This window comes from Antechinus flavipes, chromosome 1, assembly GCF_016432865.1.
Source record: "Antechinus flavipes isolate AdamAnt ecotype Samford, QLD, Australia chromosome 1, AdamAnt_v2, whole genome shotgun sequence".
In the NCBI taxonomy this organism is placed as follows: Eukaryota; Metazoa; Chordata; class Mammalia; order Dasyuromorphia; family Dasyuridae; genus Antechinus; species Antechinus flavipes.
The window spans coordinates 136,153,288-136,172,443 of NC_067398.1; the positions used below are offsets into that span (position 1 = coordinate 136,153,288).

The 19,156-nt window shown below is 33.7% G+C and overlaps 1 protein-coding gene across 1 annotated transcript in view; it reads left to right on the plus strand.

Annotated features, from left to right (window-relative positions):
* NDUFS4 (NADH:ubiquinone oxidoreductase subunit S4) overlaps nt 1-19,156 on the plus strand; it is a 149,768-nt gene that overhangs the window by 101,086 nt on the left and 29,526 nt on the right. The window contains exon 3 of the mRNA XM_051990666.1: nt 12,989-13,161. Coding sequence (XP_051846626.1) covers nt 12,989-13,161 — 173 coding nt within the window. The remainder of the gene's footprint in view (nt 1-12,988; nt 13,162-19,156) is intronic.

Sequence of the window (19,156 nt, forward strand, 5' to 3'; positions counted from 1 at the left end):
TTTTTAAAGTGTCTTATTCTGCTTCCTCATGAAGGTGAGTAGCTTTCTTTATTACCCTAGATTCAAGTCTTTTGATTGCAAATCTACTCCACTGCATTATGCTACTAAATTTTTTGGTTATGATGCAGAAAATTTAACTAAGAAGTAACAGTGTAATTCCATAGCATTGTAATATTTTTTAAAAAGATCTGCTTTCTAAACTAAGCCTCATGCTAATACAGAAAGCTATTTAGATTCTTTTAACAGGCACCTCCAATTCATTATGCATGTGCTTGTATCACAGCATCATCCTACATCATTCATTGTTTTTGCTACTTATCCTGCCAAAGTTGGGACACATTATAGCTAAAGGACATTGAACTCCCTCTTTAATTGAAGAAAAATTGGCACCTACAAATCCTTTTCCCAGTGTCATCAGATCATATTAACCCCCCAAAAAAGAAAAGAACTTTGGAAAGAAAGTAAGCAGCTACCTGAAACATTTTGTACTGGTGCCACATCTTTGTGCATAATCAGTCATTGGAATGGTATCTGGTATTAAAGTTAGTTTTACGATTCCTCAACTGGTACCATCAATCATGCATGTATAGGGTGAAAAGAAGGTTAATCAAAATAAGATGAGTTCAGTAAAAGAAATGTCTGTGGTTTAATACATAGTTTAAACATTCTAAATTCATTTCAGCAATATAATCTTTCTGGAAGGTGCTAATCTGAAAAATCATGCTTCAAACTAACCAGCTATGAGCTAATAGGGTAGAAGTTCAACTTAAAAAGTATTAAAAGGTTGTGAACCCATTAGTGAGATTTTAATTTTTGCATTGAATGTACATTTTGAGATTTGTCCTGAGAAGATAAGATTCTTGCTTTCAGTTGGGATAGGGTAATGTAAGAAGTAGAAATATAAGAGTGAGTGGTGATATTTTTGTTTAATATATAATATATTGTAATAATCAATAAACAGTTTTTAAGTTTGTACTTTGATCAGGCACTGTGCTTTAAGTGCTGAGTATGCAAAAAGAAACAAAAAACAATCTTTCCTCAAGGAAAGATCTAATGGGCATGATAACACACGATGAAATAGCTGCAAATCAAGCTCTATATTGGATAATGTATGCATATGTATTATATATTATATCATTATTATGTATATATCATCACATAAAATATATACAAATCAAGTTATACCCAAGATAAATAACAGGGAAGGCACTAGAATTAGGGAGGAATTGAGGAAGATTTTTTATAGAACTTGAGATTTTACTCGGAACTTAAAGGAAATCAGGAAGTCAAAAGAGTAGAGGAGGAAGGTATCTCAGATATGGGGATCAGCCAGAGAGAGTCTTGGAATCAAAAGATATTTTCTCATTTGTGGAACAACCCACACCAATGTCATTGGATTGAAGAACATATGTCAGAGAATAAGATTTCAGAAAGTTGGAAAAGTAAAAAGGAGGGCTGAGTTATAAAGGGATTCAAATGCCAAACAAAACATTTTGTAGTTGTATTTGAAGGCAATACAAAGCTCCTAGAGATATATAGAATAGGAAAGGTGACATGCATTTTAGAAAAATCGGCTGAATGGAGGATGGATTAGAATAGAGAAAGACTTGTAGCAAGCACATCCAGGAGATTACAATAATAAAGAATTGAGATAATGATGGTCTGCACTAGAAGTGACCATGTTAGGAATGAGTAGAGGATATATTTAAGGATGATATACAGGTAAAATTGATAGGTCTTGGCACTATCTTGGGTATTGGAAAATGAGAAATTGGTATCCAAAATGACTCCTAGGATTTAAGCCAACAGTGTCAGAATCTGCAGACAAGTCAAGAAGAATGAGGATTGGGGGGAAAAAAAGGCCATTAGATTTGGCAACTAAGAAAATAGGGAAGGCTAGAAAAAGGGAGGGTTTAGGGTAAAGATGAGTTCTGCTTTGGACATATTGACTGGACATCCAGTTTGAGATGTCTGAAAAGCAGTTGGACATGTGAGTTTAGAGATCAGAGAGACTGGAGCAAAAAAGATAAATTTGAGTCTCATCAGCATATAGATTATATATGTAATTATATACATGGGAGATGATGAAATCACCAAGTGACTTAGTATACAGGAAGAAGAGAAGAGGACCCAAGACAGAAATCTTTGAGAGGCATCAGCAGTTTGAGGGCATGATCTTCCAGGAAATGAGACTGAGGAATGGTCAGAAGAGAAAAGAGTGGTATCCCCAAAACCTTAGAGAGGTGAAGCCAACATGGCAGTATAGAAGAAGCACTTAGAAACTTCTAACATTCTTCTTCATACAACTCAGTTAAATTCTTCAGTGGGCAGTCAACAAAAGGTTTAGGGTGAGACATTCTACTAGCTCAAGATAATTCAGGAAATCAGAAGTAGAGATTTGTGACATGGTAGAGGTGATGGTTCTCCTTTGTCCTCAAAGAGGATAAAAATGACATCATTGTATTAGAGTCAAGTTAGTGTCCAACTGTGGCTGATCAGAACAATATGAGCTCAAAATGCTCTGCCCTATAGGTAGGACACATATAGTCTTTGAAAATCTGGGGTGGATCCTCTAACTTTTATGCATCTTGCATTTCTTATGAGCTAATTCAAATTTGCATATAAAGCATAATACCTTCTCTGATGAAAGCATTTAGTTCTGCCTTGTCATACAATTAATTCTGAAGTTCTCAAGAGAGACTTTGAAAATGTCTTTGCATTGTTTTTTTCTGACTTTTTTTTTTGCTGAGACAGTTGGGGTTAAGTGACTTGCCCAGAATCCCACAGCTAGGAAGTGTTAAGTGTCTGAGACTAGATTTGAATTCAGAATCTCCTGACTTCAGGTCTGGTACTCTATCCACTGCGCCACTTAGCTGCCCCTTTTTTCTAACCATCTTGTGAGTGCTTGCCATGTGTGAGTTCTCCACAAAATAATTTTTTTGGCATTCGGACAATCTGACCAACCCAAAAGAGTTATGCTCTGTGCAGTAAAGTTTGAATGCCTGGCCATTTAGTTTGAGAAAGGACGTGGGTCTGGTATCTTATCCTGCCAGGTGATCTTCAGAATCTTCCCAAGATAATTCAAATGAAAACATTTCAGTTTCCTGGCATGGCACTAGTATACTGTCCAAGTTTCACAAGCGTACAACAATGAGGGCAGCACAACAATTCTATAGACTGTCAATTTGGTGTAGTCAGTCTAATTCTTCTCTCCCACATTTTCCTTTGGAACCTCCCAAATTCTAAGCTAGTTCTGGTAATGTGTTTGTCTACTTAATTAGCAATGGATATGCATCCCTAGAAAGCATACTGCCAAGTGAACTTATCCACAGCATAACTTCTCCATTTGCTATAGCCAAAGGTTTCTACAGATGGAAGGTGTTGTGCTGACTGATGAGTACCTGTGTTTTCTTGGTGTTGTAGGCCAAAATTAGTATAAGCAACAGAGAGTTGATCCTTTTTTTGTTGCATCTTAGCTTCAGAGACTGCAGTTTATGCACTGTTATCTACAAAAATTCATGTACTAGCACTCCCTTCACTTTAGTTTTGACTTATAGTCTTTTCAAGTTGGAAGAATTTACCATCAGTGTGGTAGCTGACTTTGATGCCATGTTTATCCTCAATGAGGGCGTTTGACAACATGGCATAAAACATAAAGCTAAAAAAACATGGGAGCAAGTACACAGCCTTGTTTCACTCTACTGGTGACTGGAAAAGCTTGAGAACATTGTCCATTGTCCAGAATCTGGGCAAGTATGCCATCATGAAATTGACATGCTGTACTAGTGAACTTCTCTGGGCAACCAAATGTTGACAATTTTTTATTAGCCCTCTTATTTTTCAGTATCAAAATCCTTGGTCAGATTTATAGATGTTGTATATAGACCTCTCTTCTGCTCCTGAAATTTTTCCTGGAGTTGTCGGAAAGTAAACACACATCTGCTGTTCCACGGCCCCTTCTGGAGCCAGGTAGTGGCAGATGACATTTTACTAGGTGTAGAGTCAGCCTAGTGAGGACGACTCTAGTAAGAATCTTGCCAGCAGTAACTAAATGAGAGACCTCTCTGTGATTGTCACAGGATAATTTTTTACCTTGGTAAAGATGGATAAAGGAGGCATCCTTGAACATTTGTGTCATAATTTCCTTTTACCACATAATCTGGAAAAGTTCAGTCGGCTTTTGTATGAGCACTGGACCCTCCACATTATAAATCTCAGCTGGACCAGAATTAGTACCTGGTACTTTATCACATGAAAATAGCCCAATTTTTCTTCTTTTCAGTTGGAGTAGGGAGTGGTTGATTAATGACACAGAGGGAGAGGCTCACCCAGAGCCCACATGATGCAACAAACAGTGGTGGAACTAGGCGGGGAAGGTAGGAGCACAGGTTAGGCACTCTCAAGACAGATGATAAAAAGACTTGATAACTAGTCAGAAAGCTATTAAAGGGAATTCCTGTATTTGTACTGGATGTAGGACCAAATGTTATTTGGCAATTGTTTTTCCCATATCCACTTCCGGATCACAGTTCAAGGGAGGAAAGGAACACTTTTAATCAGGAGGGAGCAGGGACCCCAAGAGATTAAGAACCCTTCCTAAGTTAGCACCAGACTACATCCTAGGAAAGTAATAGTCATACCTTTCTTCAGATGATACCCCCTTAGAAGCATTAAGAAAAAATTCTAGACCCTCCAGAACTAGATATGACAATATTTATATAAAATCATGAAGTATAAAAAAATCATGAAGCTTGGGACAATGTCCCTTTCTCCATCCCTCCCCTATAAGCAGGAATAGAACCCAACTTTAATATAAAATTCAAATTCAATAAATAGGCTGGGAACATGAGTGACAAAAAAAGAACATGACCATAAAAGACTTAGGGTACCTGGAAAGATCAAGACAAACATTAGAAGAAAATAGTAACATTAAAAATAGCTGAATTGGCCATAAACCCTACAAGAATTTTTGGAAAAGTTAAAAAAAATTAATTTCAAAATCAAATAAGAGTGATAGAACAAAAATCAGGTAAAGAAATGAGAATAAGAGAAGAAAAATATGAAAAGACAATTAACAGCTTAGTAAAAGAAGCACAGAAATAACTTTTTACAACTCTTCAAAAAGCAGAATTGGCCAAATGGAAAAGATACAAGATCTCATTGAAGAAAATAATTCCTTAAAAATTAGCATTGGACAACTGGAAGCCAATGACTACAAGATATCAAGAAACAATCAGACAGAACTGAAAGAAAGAAAAACAAGAGAAAATGTGTCTCATTGAAAAAAAAAAACATTTTCCTAGAAAAATAGATCAAGGAATGATTATTTAAGAATTATTGGAATCCATGATCAAAGAAAGAATTTGGACATAATATTTCAAGAAATTGTCAAGGAAAACTGCCTGAGTATCCTAAAACCAGAAGGTAAAATAGAAATTTAAACTATTCAGTAAACACCATCTGAAAGTGATCCCAAAACAAAAATTCTCAGAAATATTATATCCAAATCCCTGAGCTTCTAAGTCAAAAGAGAAAATATTTTATTCAGCCAGAAAGAAACTATTCAAATACCATGGACCCACTGTTAGAATCACATAAGATTTAGCAGCTTCCACATTAAAGTAGCCAAAGATCTAGAATATGATATTCCAGAAGACAAAAAGAGCTGGGATTATAACCTGAAAATGCCTTACTCGGCAAAAATGAGTGTAATTCAACGGTGGTGGGTTGGGGAGGATGAATAATAAAATACAGGATTTTCAAGTATTTCCCATGTAAAGGATAGAGCTAAATAGGAAGTTTGAATTTCAAATACCAGACTGAAGAGAAGCATTAAGAAGTTAAACATGAGAGAGAAATAAGGGAATAATAAAGTTAAACTATATAGGAAGATGATATCTATAACTTCTAAGAATTTTATCATTATCAGAGCAATTAAATCTATCTAGAGAAATCAGAAGTGAGTTAATAATGTTGGAATGATATAAAAATAAAAGTGGATGGACAAAAAAAGAGAGATGCTCAGGGACAGGAAAAGGATTAGAAAGAATAGGAAAAATTATCTCATAAAAAAGACATTCTAGAAAGAGTCTATAATGGAGGAGAAAATGGTAGGGTAGGAGAGCAACACTTGAACTTTATTCTCATCTAAATTTATTCAAAGAGGGAAAAGTACTCATTTGGGTATAGAAATCTGTCTTACCCAACAGGAAGATAGAAGAAGAAGAAGAGGAGTATGTGGGAGAGGAGAGAGAGGAGAAGAGAAGAATGAAAATTAGGGCAGAAAGAGGAAGGCATTGGTCAGAAGCAAAACAGACTTTAGGGAAGGGAAAGGATGAAGAAAAAAAGAAGAATGAATAGAAGAAAGTAGGATGGAGGAAAATGTACAGTTAATAAACATAGTTATGAATGTGAATGGGATTCATCAATAAAATGGAAGTGGATAGTAAACTGTATTAGAAACCAGAATCCAAAAATATGTTGCGAATAAGAAACTTAAGGTAGGGAGGCTGAGGTAGAATCTTATTATAATTAAACGGAAGTAAAAAAGGCAAGGGTGGTACAATCATGATCTTGTATAAAGCAAAAATTTTAATCTCTAATTAAAAGAGAAAAGCAGGGAAGCCACATTTTATTAAAAGACATCATAGACAATAAAGTAATATCAATCTTAAAATCCAGAGAGAATACAGTATTGAGGAGTCAGTAACCAATGATGTCAAAGGTTACAGAATGGTCAAAGAGGTTTGACTCAAAGGTTTGAGAAGAGGCCATTGGATTTGACAACTAGGAAATCCTTTGAGAGAGCAGTTTTGGTACAACGATAACATCAAAATCTAGATTGTAAAGGATTAAGGAGAGAATGAGAGAAGATGGAGGCCTTTTCAAGAAGTTTAGCAGAAGACATAGGATGATAGTTACTGGAAATGGAAGGGTCAAATGAGTAAACCGTGGAGCACTATTTGGTTCACTTATGTGATATGTGATATCTCCAGATCATATAACTTGCCATCAAAATGCCTTTAGTATGAAATTGAAAATATTTAGTAGTGAAAAAACAATTGAACGTAATAATATAGGGATTTCAAAAATATTATAATTTTTATTATGATAGTTGCTTTTTTCCCTTTTGAATGTCATAGGTTCTTTTTTCTTAAAATATATCATTAATTTTTATTTTTGCTTTAGTCTTATGGACATATATCCATATATGTATGTATTCTCTCTCTGTCTATCTCTCTCTCTCTCTCTCTCTATCTCTCTCTCTCTCTCACACACACACACACACATACACACACACATATTTTAGAATCGAACCCCTTCCATGTAACAAACAGTTAAGAATGTCTTCTTAACTATATACCCCATTCTGCCTGGTTCCTTGCCTCTCTGTTTACCAAAAAAGTGTGCTTCATTTTAAATTTTTCTGTACGACCAAAATTACAACAGAGGTTCTTAAATATACCACTCAAATGCCTTAGATTAGTGAACAGAGAGGTTCATTTAATGAAAATTTGTTGAGTGCCTACCATATAAAATTTCTGTTCACAGGGGACTAAAAAAAATTTGACCAAAATGTTTTAATATTATAGAAGAGAAAAAGTTTTCCTAAAATTTCCTTTTTCATCTCCCTAAATATAAGAGTATTGAAGATCCATTGTGTGGTTAAACAGTAGCTCTCTGGAATATCCTTTATCATGTTTTTTCTAAATTGAAGAATTTCATAATAAAGGAGAAGTTTTGATAACCAAATTAATTTTGATATAATAGAACTTATAAGAAGAATACTTTAGTTTTTCATTTTCAAATTAACCTCAAACTTGTTTATTTGTATTTTGGCATCTTAGGAGTTTTATCCCATTTCCTTGCCTTTGGAAAACTTGACTAGAGTAATTTACTATCCATAGTCGTCAGAGAGATATCTTTGAATTTTGTAAACAGATGATGTCTGCTTAAATCATAGCTTTACTACTATTGTATGACCCTGGGGTGGTCCCTTAATCTTTGTGAGTCCGAGGGCAATGTACTTTCCCTCCAAAGACCTTTTTAGGTCTGAATCTATGACACAAAGGTTACACGTGTTGGTCTGCCTCCTATATTCAGGGAGTCACTTAAATAACTGCTCCTCTTGATCCATCCCAGACTCATTTTATATTTGTTTGTTCTAGAATACCATAGTCTATGATAATTGTAAGATGCTTTGGGCTCTTCAAGAAAAAGAACTATGTTTATATGGTCTCATTATTATTATTATTTTTGGTTATTTCTGACTCTGTGATCCCTTTTGGGATTTTTTTTGCCAGAGATATTGGAATGTTTTGCTATTTCCTTTTTTAGCATATTTTATAGATGAGGAAACTGAGCCAAATTTGATTAAGTTACTTGTCTAGGATCACTCAGTTATCAAGTATTTAAAATCAGATTTGAACTCAGCAAGCTGAATCTTCCTGAGTCTAGTCCTCTGTGCCACCTACCTCCTTACAACTCTAAAATTCAATATGTGAATTATCCATAATCATTCACTAAATGAATTCCTAAATTTCCATGTTGAGTATGAAAATTATGTTCACCTTTCATTTCCTTAGAACTTGTCTTTCAGAATGATAGTGATGAGGATGCAGCCTGGTGGCATAGTAAATAGATTATTGGACTTGGGGGTCCAGAATTTCTGTGTTCCAATCCTGCCTTAGATATTTAATAGGTATATAATCCTACACAAGACATTTAATTTCTCTAAATATCAGTTTCTATATCTGTAAAATAGGAACACTAATACTACCTATCTCACAGAGTTGTCGTGATGTCAAGTGCATGGTGTAAAAATTTCTTTGTAATCCTTTAAATGTTTTATCTGCTATGTCATGACTCTTAAAAAGGAAAAATCAAGTTTATTAACTCTAACAATATAAATTCAAAGATAATGTTTTGTAACTAATATCTTATAATTTCATCCTAACTAACCAAATTCCTATATGGTATAGTTGTGTTTAATTTTATAATGTTTCATGATAATTATACTTTTCCCCAAAAAAATTTTCATGCAATTTCAACTTATTACCAAAGGCCTGGTAAAAATTATGGCTTTGGAGAGTACTCTGAGAGGTCTGTGTTAAATTCATTTCAAGTGCAAAAACTTCTATTTATTTCTCTTTTACGACAAATGTAAACTGTTAAGGTTAAGTGGGTGGGGCAACCGGAAGTAATTACTAAGGCCAGTGGCATTTTTGTGGTTTAATAAAGGCAGAAGCTAATTATTCAGTTTTTATTTAAGTGAAATGATGCCAAAAGGGAGGTTCCTGTGGAGCAGCTGCACTCCTTCAGTGTTACCCTAATTTACCACAGACACAACTGTCACAAACAGAACTTTTAAACTTGATATATCGCCACGAAAGTTGGGAGCCTTTTGTTTGGAGTGCATGCAGAAGAACCCCTTTATACAAATCAACCGGCAGATGACGGACAATGATGAAAATTTGATTCTTTGAAGTCATAATGGTCATTGAAATGTGTGAAATTCTGGTATTGAAAAGAGAGCAGCCAGCAAGACTCTAAATCCTGGGTGGTTGCAAGAAGCTTGCTGGGAGGTTTTTCTGCATTTTGACACCAACTTCCCATTGCTTGTTCACTGCTTCCTTTGTTTAAAAAAAAAGTTGAATTCACACAAGATAAATGGTCTGAATAGTTGATAACCGAATCATATAGTTTTTATGAAAAGCTAGTATTTAATGAGAGTAAAAAAAGACATTGGCCCCTTGATTTGGAAGAAAAATGTGATTTGCTTGCATCAGCACATCATTTCTTGTTATTTTCTCTTAGTTTTTCTATTTGGTGAATTATTTGATATTTAGGAGGGGAAAATGGAAGGCCAACCAGCTCCTACTTCTTTGAAAATTTTTAAATATAAGGTGGAAATGATGCTGTAAGTGTGAACTCTGTTGCTGAAGAATGATGTGCATCCTTTCATAGCCAAATCTAGATTCTGGTGACCTTGAATTCATAAGTTACAATTGGGTTTTCCTCTATGATCTATATTTATAGAGTAGAATATCTTATTTTATTTTTGGAAGTTTATCTTATTCATATATTTCCATCATCTTCAGTAACGCGAGTCATATACATCATTCACATTTTAAATGTTTAGAAAAGGATTTTTTTATTGTTGTTTTTATTGGTAGGATGATGTCATGATTTGTTATAATTGCATAGATTACTATTTTCTACTATGTTGGGTAAAAAAAAATGGCTATTTAGTTTATAGAAGAAATTAGCTCAACCTTTTTAGGTGAAGTTTGAAGAAACATTATTTATTTAATATAGCGCCAAGTTTCCAGTGGCATTCAAATGGGTAATATTTTAAATCCTTATTGAATTAAAGGTATTTTTCCCCAACTAGATTTTTTCCAAAACCCAACAAATCATTATTGGCAGGTGATTCCTCAACTTTTAAATTGATTTTTAATGCAAAAGCAAAAAGCATAACTTAGCAAAAAAAAAAAAAAAATCAGTCATGCTTATAACCTAAAATCTCTTTCAGACATTTTGTTCTTGAAAATTGGATCACAGGTAGCTCATTGAGAACTTGGACTCAAAGCAAAGCATTGAGGACAGAGTACAGGGTTCAACTTAGTGCAGCATAGTTCTTTTCAAGTATTATATTGTTTTAATGGCATCTTGGAGCGAGAGCTTTAGCCCATTGAAATGTCGCTTAAAGGACAGGTTCTTCTGTCACTAGCTGAAGCTGTGTGGATGAAATGATCACAATAGAGTGTTGTAATGCATTTTAAAAGTGTGAGAAATCAGTTTGTCTAGACTAAGAGTACGCCTACAGGGAATAGGAATTTTAGAGCTTCTGTGCCCTTTAGGTGTCAAGTATGTGATAGATGCCAAGCTTTTTTATTCTCTATCTTTGGCAACAGCTCAGCTATGCTACAGTACCTTACATGTCTACTGCAAGCAAAAACAGTGATTCTATGTCAGGACAACTTGGGCTTCAAAATCCAGAAATGCATTGTCCTGAGAATTGTCTGTTCAAGTGCCAACTTTAAATTGGGGAAGATATCAATAAATAATTGCCATATTCCCAGAAGGCATGGAAACATTAGCAGTTAAAAGTCAAAAATATAAAGAGATTAGCAACATTATGTAGCTATTTAATATCTAATTGAAATAATTTTATTAATTTCAGGAGGTTTTCCTTAAATTAATGTTGAAATATAATTTATCACAAAACAAGAGGAAAAACCAACTTAATGTTAAATATGCTCATTTTATAAATTTTTGTACTTACAATAATACAGAGAGATTCTCTTTCTAAAACTAAATTCAGCATCTAAATTTATGATATCTAGAATTGATTTTCTTGGGAGTTAGTCCTCATATTTTAAAAATTCCTGGTTTGCTTGTTATTTCTATAATTTGTTCATTGGTTGAGGGGAGTAATAGTTTTTATGTTTCAGCTTTCTGAGTCTTAACCTTGGTTTTTCTGTTATTACAGTGTAGGACAATTATACAAATTCACTTTTATTTCAGATACCATTCAACTATTGTTTGCTTTTCTTTTTTATAATATAGGCACATGCTTGGATTGCATATTTGTGTAAATATATGTGTATCATTTTGATAGTTTCTGTAAACAGACAAGCTGTGACAGAAAAACCACACCTCATTATTGGTGCAGGTGGAAAAGTATTATGTTAAGCATAACAATTATTGCCAACTAAAATAAAAAACTTTAAAGTGTATTGCTTTTTAATCTTGTGAATATATTAGGCTAGTATATTCAGAAGTACCCATCAGTCTCTTCCCCATATATGTTTTAGCTTTGAATAGTAGTATTTTTTTTTGCATTACTAGATATATGTTGATCATAACCATTTTTACTTAAAATTAAAAAAAAATAAAAAGTTTTGTTAGTTACTCATTGGGCCCAAACATTTACTGGCGTTGTTTTTATTAAAAAGTATACATTACTTATAAGAGTTCAAAAACATAGTTCTATACATAAACTTATTTACAAATAAAAGCATAATCATATTTATAATTATACTACTGGTATTTCATGTTTAGCATGTTTCCCCCCTCGTCATTTTAAATAGTTGTCCAAAGTTTACTTTATTAAGTGAAATGTGAATTAAGACATTTCATTTCTGGGAATAATTTGGAAGCAGTGTAATTTTTTTTTAATAGATTAAAATATTTTATCATTACTGAATAGGGACAGAAATGCTGAAATATTTTATTAAATATGTTTAGTTATTGTATGATATGTAAGTATTGCTTAGACTTGTTAAATATACTTAATGCCGATTGCCCATGTCTCTGGATAGTTACCAGATTAACATTTTATTATTGACCAGACATGTAAGGGGAGTGGGGAAGAAGATATACGGTGCACACAGAGCTGGAAAAATTAGGTAATTTCATCCCCTTAGCTTTGGAGGATAGATTAGGTCTGAATCATCCTTCTCTTAGAACATGTCAACATACATAAATATAAAATATTGAGTTTCAATTAGTTTTTATTTTTTTAGTGGTTTCAGTCCTTCTTGTAAAGGAAATGGCTTGTTCTCCATAGTCAAACACTGATTATAGAGTTTTTTGCTATTGTGTATTTTCCTATTTAAAGTTTAGTTAATGTTTTGATTATCTCCAAGCTGGAGAATCCTTGGCAGTTTCTCCTAAGGCTTGAAGAGAGAGTCTTCTTACAAGAAGATATTCCAAAAATTATCAGTATTGCTGCTTTGTTGTAAGTTGGTAAGGCATTGTGTTTATTAATTTATCAATTATTGCCTCAACAGGCTTTTTATTTTATTTTTGCCAGTAAAATAGAAAGCATAGTGAAAATAAAAGGAAATGTCTCGGAATATCATAAAGATCCTATCATCATTATAGAGATGTGGAAGTGTGAATAGATTAGTGTAAAGAAAGGGAACTATAAAAGCACATTTGTGAGTACGTAATCTATCTGACATTGTCAATTTCTTTTTAGGATATCACTACATTGACTGGTGTTCCAGAGGAACATATCAAAACTAGAAAAGTTCAGATTTTTGTTCCTACTCGCAATAACATGCAATCAGGAGTAAACAACACAAAGAAATGGAAGATGGAGTTTGATACCAGAGAGCGATGGGAAAACCCTTTGATGGGTTGGGCATCAACGTGAGTGTTGTTTGTTGGTTTAATTTGGGCTTCACTTTTACTTCTGTGCAGCTTTTTGTTTGTTTTACTTTGAACACTTTAAATTTTCGGGTCGTTTCATGTGCGATGATGCTATGTTTTGACAGTGTGTATGAAGGCAAGTTAGTATAGGCACTCTGCCTGAAGAAACATAAAATGTGGAAATTACATTGATGCCTTTCATCCTATTATGTTAATCTGGACCAGTACAGTTCTGGGTATACAGTGAGTACTGAGTAATGGTTACCCAAATGGCATTGTACTTAAAAGTTACACTTTGATAATTAAGGAAGAGATGTTACTAATTTTGTACCTTCCAGCTCTAGATTTATGATCCTCATAGGTAACTCTTTCTTCTTAGTATTGTCACAATGAAATATCTTTATAAAGCTCAGAGGGAAGTAATCAGATAGATTTAGACATTAGTGCTCTTAACTTATTTAGGAGAGTTGCCAGTCGTTGGAATTTATATAAACATATAGTAGTCATAAAATGTGTCCAGAGTAAATGATTTTACTCCTAAGTGATATAAAATCAAGTTCAGTAAGTGTTAATACTAATGATGTCTCAGTTTAGATCAGTCAAATAAGCCTTGCTATTAATGTTGTTATGGGGAATTCTTAAGACATTTTATGCTACTCAACTCTAGCAGAATTTTGTTATAAATCCAAATTAACTTTCTGGGTTTAGTAAGGCATGTTACTTATCTTTTCCTATCTATCATTGGATTAAATGCCTGTTTAAAATGGCTGACATTATTAAATTTGAATATAGCTTTCTATAATTAGCCAGATTAGATTTTATCATCACATATATGATACTTTGGCACATTCTTCAGAATAAATGTATTATATAATATATAGATTTTAAAATCCCGTAGCAGAAATATCTGAATCTTAAGAAAAAACATAGTACTGTGATTTCATTAACTGAAATTTTAATATGAGCATTTGCATGCTAGCATTACTATGGCTTTCCATTTCTAACTTCAGCATTAAAAGCATTTTAGGGATTTGGGCTTGTATACATTAATACATTTTAACAATCATCAAATATTTATTAAGAATTTACCATGTGCAATATATTTTGATAAGTAGTATTTTATTTGAGCCTAACATTTCATACAAGAATACAATAATACAGTTTGAATTTAGGTAGACTATTTTGGATTTACTATTCTTAAGCAGAAGCTTATATGATTATATTATTTAAAGCATGACTCAGTCTGAGAAATTCCTGTTTGGGTTTTGAAGTAGTTTTCATGAGCTTCAAAATAGATCTGCCTTTAAAAAAACAAATATGGAAATTTGTACTTAATCATACACACACACATACCTTTTAAATTAACCATAGAAACTTTATATAAAAGGGAAATTATTTAGAAGAATTAAGAGTAACTCAGTATAATACAATAGTTATAAAAATGGTGCTTTAATAAATCTTAAGTTTGATAGAGGTTTCATTACTCTTATTTTCCCTGTTAGTAAAAGGAAAAAATTAGCTCACAGGTTTAATTATATCACTTCTGTTCAATTTTTTTTTTTAATTTCAGAAATAGAGTATCAAAGAATTTTTGAAAATACTATTTGAGCATTTATTTACCATACCTGCCACCAACCATAAAATTTAATAATATGACAAAATAGCATTTAAGACTTAAATACTGTGAATATACCATGGAATTCTGTATTAACAAGATTTACAAAGTAGTTTTTAAAAACATTTATATTTGTATATTTATTTCCACACTTTTTGTACATAAACTTTTGAAAATCTGGATTTTTCAGCACCTGACTTTTCATAAAATTTTCAATACTTGACTTTTCATGAAATTTTCAATATAGGTATTATTAGACTAAAACTCTGTACAAGAAGGAAACAGGGAATGCTAATCTATTATTACTGGTTATTTAGTGTCAGTCAAAGGAATTGTTTTGGGGTGTGGGGAAAGAGGAATGTTGTTGTCCGTGCTGCACCTGGCACTCTACCCATTCCCACACCCACAGAGTTGCCAAATGTTGGTGATGGGGAGTTCTTAACTACATGGACAGAGACACAGATACACAAACATGCATCTGTGTGTGTGGGGGTATACATGTGTATGTGTGCGTACACAATATCCACACACGCACATCTCTTCTATTGCATAAAATCTTTCAGGTATTAGCACACTGTGCCTGCCCCTTTTTTCCCTGTCCCTCTGCTTCTCCTTCCGTCTGTTTGTCCCTGGTTCTCCCCCATCTAAGGACAAATAGAATCATGTGAAGAAATGGGGAGTTCCTGGTCTAGCCTGGCTCTTCTGCTCGAAACTGGGACTCCTCATTTAGCTAGTTTGGGCCTCAGCATCTTCATCCTTAAAATGACCAGATTATACTCTTTTGTCCCTAAGGCCTATTTCAGCTCTGAGGGCCCATTTTGCAAGACTCAACTAAAGTCTCCAAGTTAAGTAGTAAGTCTGGCAGCAGAAATTTTTCATGGTGGCCAGTGATCAGTGCCTCAGTTGTAGCCTATCTAGACTCTTCAGTAGCAAAGTAGGAGGAGATCTGAATTTTGATTTCACAAATTGATGTAACTGACAAACATGTCAAAAACATACTAGAATTTAGACACCAGAATCATTAGGAAGCCATATGTATGTGTTTATCTCATTATATTGCCATTGGTCAAAACATTTTTGCAAGTCATCCATGGTTATTGACTTAAGAGTAAGTGCCATATTCTATTGCATAGTCTTAGTTGTGGCAAATCTACCCTTTTGATTAAGAACAGTTTAAATGTTTTCAAAGTCAAGCCTCATAAGTAAATGAAGAAACATTTATTAAATGATAACTATTTGCAAAACACTCTGCCAAGTTAAAGTAGAAAAGCAGAGATAGTCTGCTCTCAAGGAACTCGCATTCTAATGGACTTTTCATCTTGGAGAGCCATGGCAAAAAAAAAAAAAAGATCTTCTCTAATGTCATTTTCACTGATTCTAAACTATTTAACAGTCTCCCAAGTATTTTAATGATGAAAATTTTCTGCATATGGGCATATGCATATTCATAGAAGCAGTTGCCAGATTTTGTCTTCCTAAGGATTTTTTCTTTATATAATGGCTTTCTGGGCTTAAGCAAGAAGGAAAACTGGTGGTCTGGAGTGGAGTTGCTGATACTCCTGAGATTCTAGGGCTTGTTAACTTTGCCACATGGCAGTTAAATTTTCAGTTGGTATAGTTGATATCAAGGAAGGAGGGTTCCTTCTTCACAGGAATTATTCACACCAATCAATAATTAATAGATGATCAAGATAGAAAATATCCTTTCAGGGAGTGGATTTTTTTGTGGTTCCTAAATTGACCCGGAGGCACTTTCAAAAAAGTTTTAAACAATTTGTGCATCTATAATTAGTGTCATATGCTGGGCAAAGCATTGATAAGGAATCAGAAGACCAAGATTTGGGTTCCAATTCAGTTTATTACAGCTACCAATGACCAGTATTTATAAAGTGCTTTGAAATATGGCAAGCTTTTCTATATATTACCGTAAAAGTCCCATGAATTAGATTCTTTGGGTATGTCTCCATTTTACATATGTGGAAACAGTTTCAAAGGAGTTTAAGACTTATCCATGGTTATACATCTAGTATTTTAGAGGATGGGATGTGAACCCAGCGCTTTCTGACTCCAGAACTTGTATTCTTAACCACTGTGCCTCACTGATTCTGCCAACTGTGGAAACTTGGACAAGTCTCAGTCTTTTTGAGCTTTGATTTTCACATCTATAAAATCAGGATAATACCTGCCCTGTTTACTTCATAGAGTTGTTGTGAGACTTATGTGAGATAATGTTGTGCAGTATGTACACTACTGTGCAAACAAGAGGTAATAAGTATCACTTAGGAGCTTGTTTATGTGATGAAATGAGTCATATTATACCAATGCCTATAACTAGGTTTAAGTGTTATAAATGTTCAGGCTGTAAAAATAAATGTTCCAGCCTTCTCTTTAAACATAGTTTCTATAGCTCTTTTTGGGATATGTAAATAAATCATTGATTTCCATCAGTTCTTTTTACATTGAGATTTAATTTTTTACATGTCTTTGGAAGTTTTTCTTAATATCTGTCCTTTATTTTTAAATTTTATTTCCAAAGATACTTTCCTTTCATTCCCTTCTAATAAAAATATTAACAAGAAAAAAAAGTTTGGCAAAAGTCAACTCATTTGAACATGTTTGCCAGCATATGCAATATTTCACTCACATAAACCTTCCTGACCTCTTTCCCCCATCTTTTCTTTTGGGACTAAGATTTGTCCCTTATTTTTAGAGGTTAGAAGTTTAAAATAAAATAGTTTTCTCTTGATGTGATAATGAAACATCTATAGGTATTAAAATCACAAAATACTCTTGATTTGATTGCATTCTAATTATTGTAAACTTCCAGGGTTATCTTTATTGATTGATTGATTGATTTTTAATAGCTTTTTATTTACAAGTTACATGCATGGGTAATTTTATAGCATTTACAATTGCCAACCTTTTGTTCCAATTTTTCCCCTCCTTCTCCCACCCCCTCCCCTATGTGGCAGGGTGACCAATACATGTTAAATATATTAAAATATAAATTAAATACAAAATAAGTATACATGTCCAAACCATTATTTTGCTGTACGAAAAGAATCGGACTCTGAAATATTGTACAATTAGCCTGTGAAGGAAATCAAAGAATGCAGGCGGGCAAAAATATAGGGATTGGGAATTCAATGTAATGATTCTTAGTCATCTCCCAGATTTTTTTGCTGGATGTAGCTGGTTCAGTTAATTACTGCTCCATTAGAACTGATTTGGTTCATCTCTCTGCTGAAGATGGCTAGGTCCATCAGAATTGATCATCATATAGTATTGTTGTTGAAGTATATAATGATCTCTCCAGGGTTATTTTTTTAAAAAAAGGAAAAAAGTCAACTAGAACCTAAATTTTGAGTCCATTGAAATTTCTTGTGTTTATGAAACACATGAGTCAATGTGTTACATAGTAGGTAGAAAGCTGTTTCAGAATCAAAACTGGATTCTAGTCCTGCTTGTGACACTGAACAAATCACTTAAATCTTAACAATCAGTTGTAGAGTTTTGATTGTAGGAGTTATCTTACCAGGAGTTTCTATACCAGTGAAATTTGTTGTTTTTTACATGTTTTCCTTTCCCCCCAGTACATAGGTGTCTTTTTTTTTTTTTTAAACCACCTTGGGTTATTATGGCTATATTAAGTTGATCGTTACTTTTTCGCATCATTGCCTTATTTAAGATTTTAATTTTCATGGAAACCTAGACATTTAAAATGATCACTGGGGGCTTTTCTTCTCTCTCTCTCTCTCTCTCTCTCTCTTTTTCCAAATTTTAACTTATTTCTGTTTTTTTTTTAATAACTTTTTATTGACAGAACCCATGCCAAGGTAATTTTTTACAGCATTATCCCTTGCACTCACTTCTGTTCCGATTTTTCCTCTCCCTCCTTCCCTCCACCCCCTCCCTCCCTCCCTCCACCCCCTCCCCAAGATGGCAAGCAGTCCTTTACACATTAAATAGGTTACAGTGTATCCTAGATACAATATATGTGTGCAGAAGCGAACAGTTCTCTTGTTGCATAGGGAGAATTGGATTCAGAAGGTATAAACTGGGAAGAAAAACAGAAATGCAAGCAGTTTATATTTATTTCCCAGTGTTTTTTCTTTGGGTGTAGCTGCTTCTGTCCATTCTTGATCAATTGAAACTGAATTAGCATTCTTTATCGAAGAGATCCACTTCCATCAGAATACATCCTCAAACAGTATCGTTGTTGAGGTATATAATGATCTCTTGGTTCTGCTCATTTCACTTAGCATCAGTTCATGTAAGTCTCGCCAGTCCTCTCTGTATTCAACCTGCTGGTCATTTCTTACAGAACAATAATATTCCATAACGTTCATATGGAACGTTCATTTTCCAGCATCTAGCCAT